Genomic DNA, 16,910 nt, shown 5'->3' on the forward strand with positions numbered 1-16,910 from the left:
GGTTTTCTCAGACCATTTCCCCTTCTTCAGCACATTTCAGTTTACAAGTCCTCTGGACCAAGTAAGTCTCCATCCGATCCTGTTGTCATCCTTCCTCATAGGATTCATGTGCTCCTGGCTGGCAGGCACCTCTCATTTTGGTGTCACATGGTGTGGACCAGGCAGCCTCTTCTTTATTCTTCTGATTCACTACATCTCTTCCTTTTACTTTCTGAGTCAAGACCTTTCCAAGAAAGTTCTACCACTAAAGAGGATGAACATAAAGGAGCTGTTATTTGTTCCCTTGTGAATGACCTGTAGGGCTGTTCTTGGCCGGTTTGAGGATGGCTTTCCTCAAGGTGTTCCAGAAAGACAACATACTCTCACTGCTGAGCTGCCTCAGTTCCATACCAGGGAACCATGAGGAGGAAAGAGAGGGCACAATGGAACTTCTTGACAAAGAGTTGTAATAACTTTTAGGGTCTCTTTTCCTTTCAGGTTTATTAAGTAGAAAAGGACAGAGCAACTCCTTCAGCCACAGTTAAGTGTTTCACTGTCTACCCCAGTTGTCCTCCCTCCTCTCCTTCTCCAGTTGCATGTGTCAGAGTTGGCCAGAGGCAGTCCTGGCCACGCTGGTGCTGACTGTAAACATCAAGAGGAGGGATGACTGGGAGTGGACTTGTCATCCGAGTTTTTACAGGGCTGCCATCCTCGAGGTGTTTTATATTTTAGAACTTAGTGGAGAAACCCTCATGTCCAAGAAGTGCAAATGGCTTTGCTGTTTCTGCCTCTCACTCTGATGCTAGTGCATGTTTGGAGCCCCCCAGTACATCTCTGTGGTAGCTGTTTCAAACTGAGAAAACTGGTGATGAGGAAACATTTGCCTTTTTTAAATTAGAATATGCAAAACAGTCCATAGGTTCTTTACAGACCAGACATTAAAAGGCTACTGGAATGGAGGCTGTAGTTTTTCTGGAGATGAGGCCACACACTGTAACTTCTACTCCATCTTCTAGTGAAAGCCTTGGAAGATGCATTTTTCTGAACTAGCCATTCTCTGATGCCAGTTGAAGTTTGTATGGGGGACACGTGCACGCACGCACACACATAGACACACATTTTGCTTTGCCAAACTTGCTGATATAGGTAGCTCATGAAGGTAGCTTGAGAATTATTTCCTGTTACATATTTCAAGTAACTGAGATCCATTTGTTTTATCCTTAGGTTAGTTTCTCCCTAGTGTCTCTGCTTTTCCAGTGCCTGGGAAATATGTGGCATTTCTTTTATTAGAAAGCATAGTCTTGGATCTTGACTGTTATTTTAAAAGAGAATTTCTCTACTCATAAGCATGGGCCAAGCTGCAGGGACTCGTCAAAATCAGACTCTGCTCCCAAAATGTGTTCTGGGGGCTTCATCTTCTGTATTGCTCATAAACTGTTTATGGCAGGTGTCCTGGTCTGGAAGAAGGGTGGAGAGTGGGTATGTCAGGTTCACCAACTGCTGCGTAGCCCAGGACAAGTTTTCTCCAGCCTTGACCCCTGGTGAGAAGGCTGGCACCATGTCAGGCCCCAGGTACATCTCAAAGATGCAGATGACTCCTTTTTCAGTGTAAATTCAGGAGAGATTCTTACAGCATTGTCTTTGGAGGTGCTTATTGCCAGACCTGAAAAAAATGCAGAGAAACTGAATTTTTTTTAATCCTTTATGTTCTTGATTCAACTGTTTCCATGACAGTCTGTGATTCCTCAATTCCAGAATCTTGAAACAGTTGTGAAGTAATTTGTCTTCTTTCAGGAAGAAGACAGCTGCTGCTCAGTGAACTTCAAGAAAAGTTAAAAAAATAAAATTCTTGTCTCCACAGTTGAAATTGTCCATCACCTGATTTTAGTGTAGAATTTGCTGTTACTTTGCCCCTTATTCCCTGCTGTGTTAGTTCCTGACCATCTTTAACACTTTCCATGCCTTTTGCTCCCATACCTCCAGGCCTTAGAGTATCTTTTCAAGTTCATCGTGCAGTCGAGGATACTGTACTCACGAGCCACATGTGGGATGGAAGAGGAGCAGTTCCGGTCCAGCATCCAAGAACTTTTCCACTCCATCCGGTTTGTGCTCAGTCTGGACAGCAGAAACTCAGAAACACTCCTCTTCACTCAGGTCTGTGAGCTGCAGGAAAGCTTTGATGCTGGATTCTTGCCTGTCTTAGTAGGTGATCTTTTTGTCCTCTGCCTTTCCAAAGTCAAAGAAGTCCTGCCAGGTCCCTGTTTGTTGGGTGAGGGGTGATTTACAAGGAAATACTTAATTGAATGAAAAGCTGCTTTTACTCCAAAACCAGCCCCAGCTACCAAATATAAAAATAGCCCTATGGCTTATGGTAGAGAAGCACAACTTTGTTCCCAGGAGCACTCTTTAGATGAGATTTATTTAACTATCATATTTTAGTTGCTTATTAACATCTTATTTTTAGAGGACATTCACAAAGTATAGAGAATTTAATCTCCTAGTCACTGTACTAAATTTTAAAACTTCAGATTAGTACTTGTCCATTTCAGCAGTTAAGAATGAAATAGGGCCAGGCCGGTGTGGCTCAGTGGTTGAGCGTCGACACATGCACCAAGAGGTCACTGGTTCGATTCCCAGTCAGGACACATGCCCCGGTTGTGGGCCGTCTTCAGTGAGGAGCATAGAGGAGGTGGCCAGTCGATGTTCTCATTGATGTTTCTATCTCCCTCTCCCTTTCTCTCTCTCTCAAAATCAATACAGAAAAAAAAATTAAAAAAAAAAAAAAAAAGAAAGAAATAGGTTGGCCTGGCCTGTGTTGCTCAGTGGTTGAGCGTCGACCCATACAGTAAAAGGTCACCAGTTCAATTCCTGGTCAGGGCACATGCCCAGGTTGTGAGCCCAATCCCCAGTGGGAGGCATGCAGGAGGCAGCCAATCAGTGTCCTCTCTCACTAATGTTTCTATCTTTCTCTCCCTCTCTCTACCTCTCTCTCTCACACACACTCAAAAAAGAATGAAATAGATTGAAAAATAGCAGAAATCACTAGAAAACTTTGGCCAAGAATTAGGATTAGATTCTTTTAGAAAAATCAGTGTGGGAAGGAAATTTGCTTTCTTATATTAAAAATATCTGGTCAGTGCTCTGGCTGGTGTGTCTCAGTGAATGGAGAGTGTCCACCCACACACTGGAGGATCATGGGTTTGATTCCCAGTCAAGGGCACATACCTGGGTTGTCTCTCTCTCACATTGATGTTTCTCTCTGTCTCTCTTCCCCCCAACCCCCACCCCTTCCACTGTCTCTAAAATTCAATGGAAAGAAATACTCTTGGGTGAAGATTAACAACAAAAATTTTATATATGTATATAGTCAGCTAATCTGTTACTTTTCCCATGCAGCCTCACCCTGGAAAGGATCAAGGATCACAAGGGGGTTACTTTCTCTTATAAATGTCAGAATTATTTCTAATAGATTGCACTTCTTGTATTTTTTGAAGCCAATTATTATATCAAAACCTATCAGCTAAGACTAGATAGCCTTTCCCATGTCAGTTCTGCTGCCAGAACTGTCATGAGTATAAATGTATGTTTAAATATCTCATTTAGGATTAGAATAGTTTTTTTTTTTTCCCATGTGTCTTTGTTGCCCCTCGATGCCAATTGCTTTTAGACCCCTTGATTTAGAGATCAGGAGAGCAAATGGTAGTTAGACTCTATAAAAAACGGAAATACCTCTAGTTTGCCAGGTACCTCTATAAGAAAGGCTCCTTCCATGGTCTCCCCTCCTAAGTACCCCCAAACAACTCATCTTCCTCCTTTCTCTTCTTCAGCCGACCTGTTCCTACCAACAAGGGCCCAGGACTCCTCCCCTCAACCTTCAGAGAGAGGTAGCTAACTCTGAGGTAGCTACCAGAACAAAGCAGGCATGCTTTCTGAGGACTCGGCAATGCTCTGTACTCAGCGGCATGCTCTTGCCACGTCAGGAAAAGTAGTTGAGATCTAGTCTCAGCTTAGATCTAAGTCAGTATCAGACCTGTTTCTTTGGTGCCAGGCTCGTGTTTCATAAGTTTCACCAAGTATATTATTCAGTCAGACTTTATGTCTTTGATTCTGACCACTAAGAGATGTTAGGGTTCAAGTGTCCTGTCCTAGTGCATAAGTATAAGAAATGTCATTGTTTAAGAGAGCAAATCAGCTACTGTTGTTAAATATGAAGTGCCTGATTTTCCCACTTTGTCTATTTTATCTAGCTGCTTATGGTAATATGTTTTTGTGCTGTTTCTAATTACTGCAAAATAACCACCTTGTGCCCTGGCCGGTTTGGCTCAGCGGTTAGAGCGTCGGCCTGCGGTCCGGACAGACCTGGGTTCGGTTCCCGCTAAGGGCACGTACTTCGGTTGCAGTTTGTCCCTGACCCTGGTTGGTCGTGCGGTGGCAGCCACTCGATGTGTCCCTTTCACATTGATGTTTCTCTCTCTCTATCTCTTCCTCTCTCTCTCCCTCCCACTCTATCTGTACAAAAAATGGAAAAATGTCCTCGGGTGAGGATAAAAAATAAAAATAAAAAAAAAATAACCACCTTGTTATCTCAGGGAGTTACAACTCTTCAGATGGAATTCATGTAAATTCTGTACTTGGGCCTGGCCTGAGCAGATACTGCAGTGTGACACACCTGTTTCCCAGTGGCATAAGCCCCCACTCGCTCTAGGCCAGTGTCAACAGCCTGATGAATCAGTCAGAAAAACAATCTCCCTCCTCTACCTGCCACTTAGGAAGAGTGCACTCTCGTCTCTTTGTCTCAAGGTGATGCTCCATTTCCCTTTGTATGTCTTGGGTTCATCATGTAAGAGGACTGAGAAGAGCAAAAAGCCTCCTTCATGCTACCTCCATATAGACGAGAGAAGAATGAGAGCCAGCATTTACCGAAGACCTACTGTGTGCCAGGCACTCTACTGGAAATGAACTCGATGCACCTAATTTTTTTCCTCATACCATTTTCAGGAAATAAGTAATATCATCCCCATTTTTAAGATGAGAAAACTGAGGATTAGGTGGTAACTCACTCAAGGTTCTATGGCAGATAAATGGTAAAGCTGGGATTTGAACCCATATCTGTCTAATTCCAAAACTTACAGTCTGTCTCCTATACTACCCTGCCTCCCTAATTCCTCTCTGGAATTACTATCATATTGTTGTCCTCAAGAAGCCACCTCATGGGTCTACCAGACCTGATATTCTAGAATAGGTGTCTCTAAGCACACACACTCTCTGGGCCATTTAGGTCACTGAAATCTATGTCAGCATCATCAAAAGTCTTCAAGAGTTCATGTCTGACTAAGTCTGCATTCTTCATCCTTTGGATTTATATTTGAGACCACCAGGCATCACATATGAAGGAATTAAAGTCTTTAGATTCCATGGTTTCAAATAAATATCTCTATCCTGGGAAAATATAGTCCAGCTCTCAGCTGGATTGCTGGCTACAGGGCTCTAAGCAGAGTTCAGTTAGTGTTGCTTGCAGGTGCTCAGCTCTCTCTACCATACTCTCTTTGAGAGACTCCTAGCTGGAGTTTTGGGCCAAAATTTGAAAGGTCAAAAGCTTGATCATAGAGACAGAGACAAAAATTTAAATCCATTTTATAAGCAAAAACAGCTATGGATATTAAGCTATGGTGAGCTGATTTCATTTTATATTCACTTATCTTGCCAGCAAATGCCTTGGCAAGTTAGGGAAGCTTCAAGTGGCCTGGGCCACAGTCAGTTCTCTTATTTTGATTTCCATTTTGGTTCTCCCTGCTCCATGTACCAAGAGTGCTACAGGGGTGGGTGGGGTGAATGGCCAGGGAGGAGCTTACCCACAGCAGGGCCTGCAGTGCCTTCTCAACCTCTCTCCACCTTATATCTTGGTCTGAGCATGCAAGGTAGATACATACCTACCTCTGAGCTAACCACAGCTTCACTTGCATTTTCAGGCTGCACTCCTCAATTCTTTCCCAACCATTTTTGATGAGCTGCTACAAATGTTCACCGTGCAGGAGGTGGCAGAGTTTGTGAGAGGGACTCTGGGGAGCATGCCTAGCACTGTACACATCGGGCAGTCAATGGATGTGGTGAAGTTGCAGTCCATCGCCAGGACTGTGGACAGCCGCCTGTTTTCTTTCTCAGGTAAATCAAGTTGGAATGAGAGTCACACTCACCTTTTCAGGGTGCTAGCCAAGTGGTAATCAAAGGATCAGTTTTACCAACTATCATGCAAGAAGCCAGTGGCCCTTAAAATGCAGACTCTTCGGTAAACTATGTTCGAGAATGCAGACAAGACATAGAACTACTGCCTCACTCACAGTTTATTCCTAGAGACGCACATGACATGGCCTGCAGAGCAATGCTATTTGGGTAACATTGAGGAGAAAAGGAAAGTAGGATTGGTAATAAGGGTTAGGTAATTATCAAAGGCTTGTGACAAAAGCCCTGCTTTCTTTTGTGTTCATTGCTGTGGTCACACCTAGCATCCCACAAGCCTGAGGGGGAAATGGGCGGGCCTAATGACTGCCACAGAGTAAATGCTGGGGTTGTAAGTGCCAGGACACTTAGCCAGGGTATTTTGAAGAGGGACCATTTACAATCCATATCAAGTGTGCAAGTTCAGTCACTGCAGCTCATAGCATTGGTGTGTCATTTCACTGTAAGCTAAACCATTTAGACTCGTCATTAAAGATATTTCATTTGGAAGCAGTGTCTTAACATTCATCCCACACAAAATGCCATAGGTACTAAGTCTTGACCTAAGAAAGAAGGAAAGCAAAGTGGAAGGATAATGCTGTGGGATGTCTTATAATGCCCAGAAAGTGGGCTTGTAGGCCCACAAAAGGGAAGGGGGTGGCCTCTAGCTTTGCTTCAGCCTCAGCCCCTCCTACTCTGATACCAGCTAAGCCCACAGTGCCACTAGCTTCCGGAGGTGGCTCGTTCTCTTCTGAAGGGCTCCTTCACCTTGTGTTTTCTCTTCCAGAATCCCGCCGCATCCTGCTTCCTGTGGTTCTCCATCACATTCACCTTCACCTGAGACAGCAGAAAGAGTTGCTCATCTGCTCAGGGATTCTTGGCAGCATCTTCTCAATTGTCAAGACCAGCTCTCTGGTAGTGGCCCCACACCTACTCCCCCCTCAGCTCTGCCCCAGACTGGTGTTACTCTAGCCAGAGGCAGACCAACAAAGATTGCTTTGTACACTTCTCAGTCAGAGAAGCTTTCATCAGTGACAGCAAGGTACCCGAGTGAATGGAGGCCTGTGTGTGCCCAGCAGGCTTCTCAACACAACACGGTCTTGCTCTTTTTAAGTTTCATTGCCATAAATCTACCTGAATCCACCCAGAAATGTACTTACCTGTAGTACCAGAAAGCCCAATCCTGTGCCATGTTCTGTTTCTGTCAAAGGTGTTAATTCTGTGTCCCTGGGGGTGTTCTGAGGATGCTCAAGCATGAACAGAGTAGGGGCAGGCAAGCTGAGAGGCAGCTTGCTCATTCAGACTTTCTCTGTCAGTTTCCTGGCAGCTTGATTCCACCCATATGGCATCCCTGTCCTGTGCCAGATGAGGTCAGGATGTATGAGAGATAAATGTTGTCCACAGGAGCTCTGAGCCTCATGGGATGGTGCTTTAGGGGTGAGGTTTCAACTAGTAATGCTTTGCCTTTTTTCTTCTTTATATTTTCTTTTAAAAAGAAATCTATGGTAGGAAGGGAAGGAAAGACATGTATCAGGCATGTATAATTTATTTTAATGATGTTTACTTTATGTATTTATGATAATAGAAGAAACATACATTTTTAATAGAAAATTTAGAAAATATAGGAAAATATAATGAAATAAGAACAAGAATGAGGTTTTATTACACCATCTTATTAAGATGAGGTAAGGTTCCTGGAGAATAAAATTTCAAGTGCATTGAAAATGAAGGCCAGCTCTGGCCGGTTTGGCTCAGCGGTTAGAGCGTCAGCCTGCGGTCCCGAGAGACCCAGGTTCGGTTCCCGCTAAGGGCACGTACCTCAGTTGCAGTGTGTCCCCAGCCCTGGTTGGGTTGTGCCGGTGGCAACTACTTGATGTGTCCCTTTCACATCGATGTTTCTCTCTCTCTCTCTCCCTCCCACTCTATCTGAACAAAATATCAAAAAATGTCCTTGGGTGAGGATACAAAAAAAAAGAAGAAAGAAAATGAAGGCCAGTAGGCAGGTGATAAGAATATTCAAGATTAGGCTATGTGGACCAGGAGAGGTGCCAAAAAGAGTTGCTTGGTTTGAGCACGATACAGGGACCCAACAGGGTGCTCTGGTGTCCAGACTTAAAGTACCATCTGGTGATGGGGCCCAGTTTGGCAGAGCCACTGTGAGAGTTGTAGTGGCCCTATTGTTTGCTCTTGGCTCTAGGCAAGGCCTGGCAGCTCTCCTTCCCACCAGGCCTTAGAGAGGCAACACGAGGTGCTTAAGGTCTACTAGTAACCCAAAGTCAGACTTGAGGGGGTGGGAGGCTTATTGCTAAAAAAGGAGAAAGATTGAAGGATAAACGAAAGGGAAGAGGAGGAATGGGAAAAGATAAAAAACTGAAAGAGGTGGTCTGGTTGTATTTGTGGGCTAGAGTCGGGTGCAGTTAGTTGCTTACAACTACTCAAAGAGGCGTCACAGGTAAGAGTGTTACAATTGGTTCAGCAGATGAGAAACAACTTTGGGCCCAAGAGCTGCTCAAATTCTTCATATGGAATGAGGCAGGGTGTAATTGTATCGAATAGACAGATAGAGGATGAAGGAAATTGAAGCTCCATGAGAGCAGAGATATTATCTTCCTCGTTCACCTTTGTATACTCAGGTTCTCAGTGACTGGTATATGATAAATGCTTAAGGAATGATGGATTGCTAGATGGATGGACAGATGAACATTTGGACCAGTAATAACATAAAGAGGCTGGATAAGGGGCCATTGGGAAATCTTTGTGAGATCATTAAAATTAAGCTACAGGATTCATATTGAATGTGAGAGTCTATAAAAGGATAGCACAGACTCTTCCTGAGTTCAGAGCCTCATGGCTGGGCAGCAGCCCTTAGAGAGGAGGCATGCTCTGTGTTTCTGTGAGGCCAGAGTCCTTCAAGTGGACCAGCCACCCATTGCTGAGGAGCTAGAAGTGGGACCCAGGCATACCTAGGCAGCAGACAGGGCTGGTAAATATTGAAATCACCCAGAGAGAAAACCCTGAGAAGAAAAGTCTTCAGAAAGACTAAGATACTTCTGTGTGCAGTAGCAATGGTGAGGGCGCTGTACCCACACCCTGTGGTGTGAATACTTTACCATCTTCTCAGTGTAAGTCAGCAGTGTTGTGCTTTCTCCTGACATTTAACTCAGGACCTTCACTTCTGTCCTGTATACTGAAATTAATGTATATGCCTGCATTTCAGAATTGTAGGTGTCAGGTGGTGCTGGGTTAGGGTGAGGCTCAGCCACCATACTGGAGCATCAGCGACAGGTGTTCCTCACCCCCTCTCAGAGCCGTCTCCCCAGGTTTCTTGACACTGCATGCTAGTGAGGCTGAGAGCTGTGTTGAGAATTCAGTCCGAAGACCAGTCCCGAGGTGGCTGACTTCGTAAGTACTGCCAGCTGCACGTCAGCTTGGCCTGATGCTAATGGTGTGCTCTCTTACTGCTCGCTCCAGGAGGCAGATGTCATGGAGGAGGTAGAGATGATGGTGGAGAGCCTCCTGGACGTGCTCTTGCAGACTCTGCTCACCATCATGAGCAAATCGCACGCTCAGGAGGCGGTAAGAGGGCAGCGGTGCCCGCAGTGCACAGCCGAGATCACTGTTAGTAACTAACATTCAGGTTTCCTTGCTTTCTTTTCTAACCTGGGGCTCCTCCACACCAACCCCCACCTCACCACACGCCACCCTCATCTCAGCCTCCCTCCTGCATGGTTGTCAGCATGCTGTCATCTTCCCTCCTCCATTCTGATTCCCATCTCCACTCTGAAATCTCTAAGTTCATAATCCCAGAAGTCCACTTTAGGGCAGATTTAGGAAATGTGTCTTGTCCTGTTTCCCTGCACGCTGTCTTCGTTGGCTTTTGCCTTTGAGCCAAGTCATTTCCTATAATTGTAATGCAATAGAGATGTAGTAAGTTGTGGTAAGAAGTTGAAGGTGGAAAATAGACTGTTCCTTTTAGGAATAGGCTCTTCTAAATGATGTACATGGCAGAATAATTTTCTCAGAATTTGCTTGAATCTACAGGTTAGTTGCTTTTGTCTTACGGTGTTTGCATCTTAATGTCTAGCCTCAGGAAAAATGTGATGAGATAGAATTGCACTGGCATTACTGGACAGTTATCTCCCATGATCTAATTAGAAGAGGAACAGACAGGGAAAACCTCTCAGGAGGGGCAGAAGGCATCCCCTAGAGTCCCCTCTCCTATACCCAGAGTGAACTTCTTAGCCTTGGTGTTGGAACATGATAAACATTGCATGGAATCTTTCAGTCAGCAGGTGGGAGAGTACAGTGTTCTCTTTGAAGAACATCCTCTATGGAAGTAGGCCAAGCTCCACATGCCAGGGAGAGCAGAGAGCAGGCATGTGTTCTGGAGCATTGGGCTTGGAAAGTGTATCTGCTCCCTTAGGAGCTCCTGTTGAGGGCGCTCTCACTGTAGGTAAACACACAAGCACCCTGGCATGTCCTGGTAACCCATTCTAACTAGCAATGACACAGTGTTTACTGTGGGCCAGACCCTGCTGTACGCCCTTTACAAATATTAACTCATTTATTAGCAATACTTACAAAGCATTTTATTTTATATAGATTTAATGAAGATGATGATAATTATAGTTTATTGAGCATGTCTATATGTACTAGACCTTTTACTCAAATGCTTTATGTACATTCATCTGACCTTACAACAAATCTATGAATTTTGGCTTATTCTCATTTTTTAGATAAAACTGAGGTTCATGTGCATATATATATATATATCTTACATACATATATGTATAATAATTTTCTGGGTCTGAACAAGATTTGAGAAACTAAAAAACTGTTGTCAAATTCCAGTGAGTTTAAAAGATTTGAAAATTGTCCAAATGAAGTCATTTTCCTCCATTTTTTTCTGAGGAGGCAGTCATCCAAGAGGAGGCCGTGCCCAGCTGCCCAGTGCCAAAAATTGCCGTGAGATGGTGGAAGTCTTTAAAGTAGGGTTTTCTGCCCTGGCCGGTTTGGTTCAGTGGTTAGAGCGTCGGCCTGCGGTCTGGAGAGACCCGGGTTCGGTTCCCGCTAAGGGCACGTACCTCGGTTGCAGTTTGTCCCCGGCCCTGGTTGGTCATGTGGATGGCAGCCACTCGATGTGTCCCTTTCACGTCGATGTTTCTCTGTCTCTCTCTCTCTTCCTCTTTCTCCCTCCCACTCTATCAGTACAAAAAATGGAAAAATGTCCTCGGGTGAGGCTAAAATAAATAAATAAATAAATAAAATAAAGTAGGGTTTTCTTCCACGTACTCCAGTTGAAATTTGAAGAAAATTTAAGGACTCATTTTTTTAAATTTTCACTTGTCTTAAAGCCCATAGCTTATCTTCTCATACAGGTCAGTTTTTATTCCTGTACTTTCCAGACAGTTATGTTGACCTACTGTGTTCCAGTTGCCTGGTTCACTAACCACATGTCAGCTTTGGAGATCCTTGTAGAAGGACCCAGCAAGATGGGCAGAGTCCAAATTTTGTCCAAAGAAGGCTGAATACCCTGACTTCACTATGGTGCTCTGGACTCATACAGTGACAAAGGGCTATGTAGCCAAAACTTTTCTATGAAAAAAAAACTTAAATATCTGTCTCACTTTGCAGTACTTCTTTATTATAGGTTAAGGTTTTTCAACTAGCCCCATGCTGCAAAAATTTTATTAAAACTCCCAAGCCCTCCAGGCCTCCTATAGCAGAAAACTCATTGTTAGGGCCAGAGTTATCACCTTCCCTTTCATGATCATTGGGGGCCATCTCAGACCCTTCCTTCTGTCCTTGCCCTCTGTGGATTGGGGGAACATACCCCTTGTAATTGTCTGTGCTAAGTGTTTTTTGGGTTTCCCCAGGGTGAGTATGTGTCCTGCCTTCTCTCGCTGCTCCGCCAGATGTGTGACACCCATTACCAGCACCTCCTGGACAACTTTCAGAGTAAAGATGAACTCAAGGTAGGAAGCAAAGCATTTACCTTTCACCCAGGGAAGTAGGCATGTGGCTATGACTGCCCAGGTGCTTTTGCCCTGCCAGGGGACAAGTGTAAATGACCAGACCAGGGCAGCCAGGGGTGTAAGATTCACCAGACCCACTTTACAGCTGTCTGTAAGGCTTTCAGAAGCTGCAAGCTGGCTGTGTTCCCATACAGCCAGACCCCAGTGATATTGGCAGGTTTTCCCTGACTGATAGCAACCTTGTGACCATGTGCCTTTATGGGAAGCTACTCTGGGCCACACTTGTTGGCAGCAAACCAGAACTCCTGCCTTTCTTAAGCCTTATATTTTGCCCCTGTAGACCTGGCTTCACTGTTTAATAACTATAATAATAATGGTGACAACTTTTCCTCATTAAAGTGTATTTCTGGAAGATACCCATAGAGAGCAGAAGTGAGCACTGTCCATTGGCTGCCAGACTCTGGATCCAGAGCACTGAGAGGCAGATAGCGCAGAGAAATGGGCCCATGATCCAAACAGTAGAACATTCCCAAGCTTCACGTGGTGTCAGCTGCTGACAGGCTTCTGGGGCTTGTGTCTTTGCATTAGAACATACATACTTAGTTCATCTCTGGATAAAGGAACTATTGCAAACTTTAGGTCTTTGCTTTTCCTGCATTCAGAGCCAAGTCACTTGCATTTTAAAGTAATACATTACATTGTATTTCATTTGTGTGATCTTTCTTAATCATACTCTATCAGTTATTAAGGACCCGTTGTCACTTTCTGGTATTGATCCTGCCTGCCTTTCCCCAGACATGATCTCTGCAAATTGTTATCTTTAACTTGCTACAGTGAGGCCAGCCTATCTTCTCAGAGAAATGAACTTGACAGCTCTTGAAGTGAACCAAAAGTTAACCAGAGCCCAGAGCTCATATTCAGGTCAAGCAATGCTTGAGCTGGGATATGGAGCCTGAGAATCCAGTCTTAGCTATTCTAGATTATTTTTTATCTAGGATGTGTGTGTGTGTATTATACTAACAGATTCGCAGAAGCTCAGGCTAGTATCATTCTCTTAGTTTTTAATTAAATGTTTATTTTTATCACAGCAATATGTATACATAATTTTAAAAGCCAAAGCATACTATAAATCTTACAACATAAAACAGTGGTTCCCTGGCTCAGCCTGACCCACGTCCAGTCACTACTCCCCAAAGGCAGCCATTTGAAACTCTTTTGCTGTTCAAGTAGCTTTTACTGCCATTTTTTAATTTTAATTGTTAGTTATTACCTACTTTCTTCTTCCCATGGAAAATGAGGATGATTTTCATGAATCATTCCTCTCACACATACATGTCCTTCCTCTCATTTTTCCAACATACATTTTTGTTTAATTTGGTATCCACTCTCTTTATTACAACACAGCTAGGTAGGTCTGAGTGCTGTGGTGAGCCAAGAGCTGTGCTGTCACACTTCTTTTCTTGTGAAACTCTTTGTTTTCCTGGAATTAATTGCCTCTTGTTATTTGCTTGGTTTTGTTTTCTTTTAACTTTTAGATCTGGCTAGGATTTCTTGCTTTTTCTGTCATCTCTATAATATACCTCTTTTTCCAACTTTCCTCATGGTCAAATTTGACAACTACTGTCAGGTCATTTTTATTATTCCTCTGGAGACTTGCCCTGGTTTTACTTGTTTCAGTCTCTTTCTTTCATGTTAGAGACTTTCCTCCAGTATGTAGACTCCTGGATGTCAGTTTGTGACCAAAAACGAGGTCCTTTGGTACTGATAGTTCTTTGTGTCTACAGGGCTTGTCTATAGTAGGCTTCCCTGTAAATGACTGAAGAGGGTCTGGCCATTTAGTCTGAACATCCTCTAAGTCCTCTGTCTGTTAGCCTACTGTCTTGGATGTGCCTGTTTCCTCAAAGAGGAATCCTTTACCACTCCTAGGGATTGTATAGCCCACCAGCATTGGGAAACCAAATAGGAAAAGGAGGCTGGGAGTCTTCCAGTTCAGCAGGTAAACTTTCTGTCAATTCCTATTTTCATTTTGGTACCTCAGCCCTCAACTGTTGCTGTATCCTTAAGGACAGATTTTCAGTGTTCAAGTTCTCCGGAGAGTAGCCCCCAGTCTTCTCACAGGGTGGTAAAAGGCTAGAGTTCATTGAGCTGCTTGGATATGTAGATTAAAGGGTTTTTTTCAGTACATTTGAGAAGTTTGGGCTAATGTTTCTTCAAATATTTATTTACTATTTCTTCCTCTTTATCTCTCCTCTCTTTCTGACACTATTATCTATATGTTTGTACACTTGATTGTGTCCCACAGGTCTCTGATGCTCTGTTTATTTTTCTTCTTTCTGTTCCTCTGGATAATCTTAATTGCCCTATCTATAAATTCTCTTATTCTTTCTTCTGCCAATTCAAATCTTCTAATGAGCCCCTCCACTGAAATTTTTATTTCAGTTATGATACTTTTCAACTTTAGAATTTATATGATGCTTTTTAAATAATATCCATCTATTTAATTGATATTTTGTTTGGTATTCCTCTTATACTTTCCTTTAGTTCTTTGAACATATTTATAACAGCTGATTTCAAGTCTTTTCCTAGTGAGTCTAACATCTGAGCAACCTCGGGGAAAGTTTCTCTTGACTTCCTTTTTTCTTGTGTATGGGCCACACTTTTCTGTTTTATTTCTCATCTTATAATATTTTTGTTTAAAACTAGACAATTTAAGTAATGTGGCAACTCTGGAAATCGGATCCCCCCCACACACAATGCACACACACACATCCCCAGGTTTTGTTGTTGTTGCTTTTGTTATTTTGTTGATGATAAAGATGTTTGTTTGCTTCTTTAGTGACTTTCCTGGAATAACTTTTAAATGTCTGTATTCTTTGTTGTGTGCAGCCACTGAAGTCTTCATTCAGTTAGCTTGGTGATCAACTAATAACTGGACAGAAATTTCCTTAAATGCCTTATATCAATAAGTCTTCCACACTTAGTAAAGTGTGTGTGTGTGTGTTGAGACTTGCTGTCAGTGCTCTTGCATTTTACATTACTGCCTTAACTATCACTTCCCACCTACATAGAGCCTCAGAATTGGCCAGAGATACTAGGTTTCTTAGGTCTTTCCTGGGAATGTGTACAGCCCTGTACACATGTATGACCTTTTAGATTCCCAGGAATATGCCAGAGCTTTTCAGTGACCCCTATGGATACCTCATTCCCCAGATTTTTCTTTTCTTTTTTTATCCTCACCAGAGGATATGTTTATAAATTTTAGAGAGAGAGGAAGGGAGAGAGAGTGAAACATATATGTGAGAGGGAAACATTGATCCCTTGTTTCTCGTAGGTGCCCCCTCCAGGGATCAAACCTTCAACCTACATATGTGCCCTGACCAGGAATCAAACCTGCTACCTTTTGGTGTATGGGACGATGCTCCAACCAATTGAGCCACTTGGTCAGGGCCCCCAGTTTTTCTTTTAAGTGTTGTGGGCATTATCTTGTTTGCCCCAACTGATATGGCTGCTTTATGTAGCTGAGATGTTAAATTAATATGACTGATTTTTCTCCCCAACAAATGCTCTAGTGATAAGGCTTTTCTCACTGAGTGTGCTCTGAGTCAGGTCAAATAATTCCTCTGAATAAGGCTTTCCTAGGTGACTACCAAGTAGATCAAAAAGTAATGATTCTCTGGCCCTGGCTGGTTTGGCTCGGTGGTTAGAACATTGGCCCACAGACCAAAGGGTCACAGGTTTGATCCCAAGTCAAGGACACATACCTGGGTTGTAGATTTGATCCCTGGCCCTGGTCAGAGGTCGTGTAGGAAGCAACCAATTGATGACTTTCTCTCTCTCTCTTTCTGACTCTCTCCCTCCCTCCCTCCCTCCCACTCTATCTAAAAATCAGTGGAGAAATATCCTTGGGTGAGGATTAACCAGAAAAAAGGTAACAATTCTCTAGGAATAGCACTTTTTCAGTAGCTCCAAAATCATTTTGTCCCTTCAGTGACTGCTAGGCTGCTGGTTTTCACTACTACCGTGGTTCTGTAGCTGCTTGTTTTCAAAGCTACCATGGAGGTAGGGAGAGAGGGGGTAGGGATGGGAAAGTTACAACACAATGAAGCTCACTGTTCCTACTGAGAGTCAACCTTTTTTTTTTTTTAATAACAGTCTTTGGATTATTGTACACCTTTGATTAACCAGTCATTGCCACTGTTCCATTGCTTTCTTGGAGGAACACATTTTTTAGGTTTTTACTCTGCTATTCCTAAAGTGCATCTCCTGTTCATGTGTTCTTAACATCCAATAAAGCAGATGCTAAAATTAAATGCTCAGGGGCCATGACCCAAAGAATGAGACCCACAGACTCAGTTGGATACCAGTTCATCTGCATTCTAGCCTTCCCTAGGCTTTGGGCTTTACGCACTGGGCTGCTTCTGTTCTACCCAGTTTGGATCTGCTCTCATATCTGACCTTTAAGAGTGCCTAGAACTCATTCTCTAAGAGAGAAGCAAATCATGAAGGGAACCAGAATCTAGCCCACTGGTCTGACCCATTCTCGTGGTCTAGAGGTCAGGTGAGCCCCGCAGAGGAAAAGTGCTGCAGTGGTAGTGGGGGTATGTCATGTCAGATTTCTTTTCATTTCAGGAATTCCTGCTGAAGATTTTCTGTGTGTTCCGGAACCTGATGAAAATGAGTGTCTTTCCTCGGGACTGGATGGTGATGAGACTTCTCACAAGCAAGTGAGTGTGGAAGGGC

The 16,910-nt window shown here is 43.4% G+C and overlaps 1 protein-coding gene across 1 annotated transcript in view; it reads left to right on the top strand.

The window, feature by feature from the left end:
• Positions 1–16,910, top strand: part of DOCK3 (dedicator of cytokinesis 3) — a 247,386-nt gene that overhangs the window by 183,437 nt on the left and 47,039 nt on the right. The window contains exons 22-27 of the mRNA XM_036267098.1: positions 1,963–2,133; positions 5,949–6,141; positions 6,983–7,110; positions 9,667–9,813; positions 12,072–12,170; positions 16,800–16,894. Of these exons, the coding sequence (XP_036122991.1) occupies positions 1,963–2,133; positions 5,949–6,141; positions 6,983–7,110; positions 9,667–9,813; positions 12,072–12,170; positions 16,800–16,894 (833 nt within the window). The remainder of the gene's footprint in view (positions 1–1,962; positions 2,134–5,948; positions 6,142–6,982; positions 7,111–9,666; positions 9,814–12,071; positions 12,171–16,799; positions 16,895–16,910) is intronic.

This window comes from Molossus molossus, unplaced genomic scaffold, assembly GCF_014108415.1.
Source record: "Molossus molossus isolate mMolMol1 unplaced genomic scaffold, mMolMol1.p scaffold_m16_p_18, whole genome shotgun sequence".
In the NCBI taxonomy this organism is placed as follows: Eukaryota; Metazoa; Chordata; class Mammalia; order Chiroptera; family Molossidae; genus Molossus; species Molossus molossus.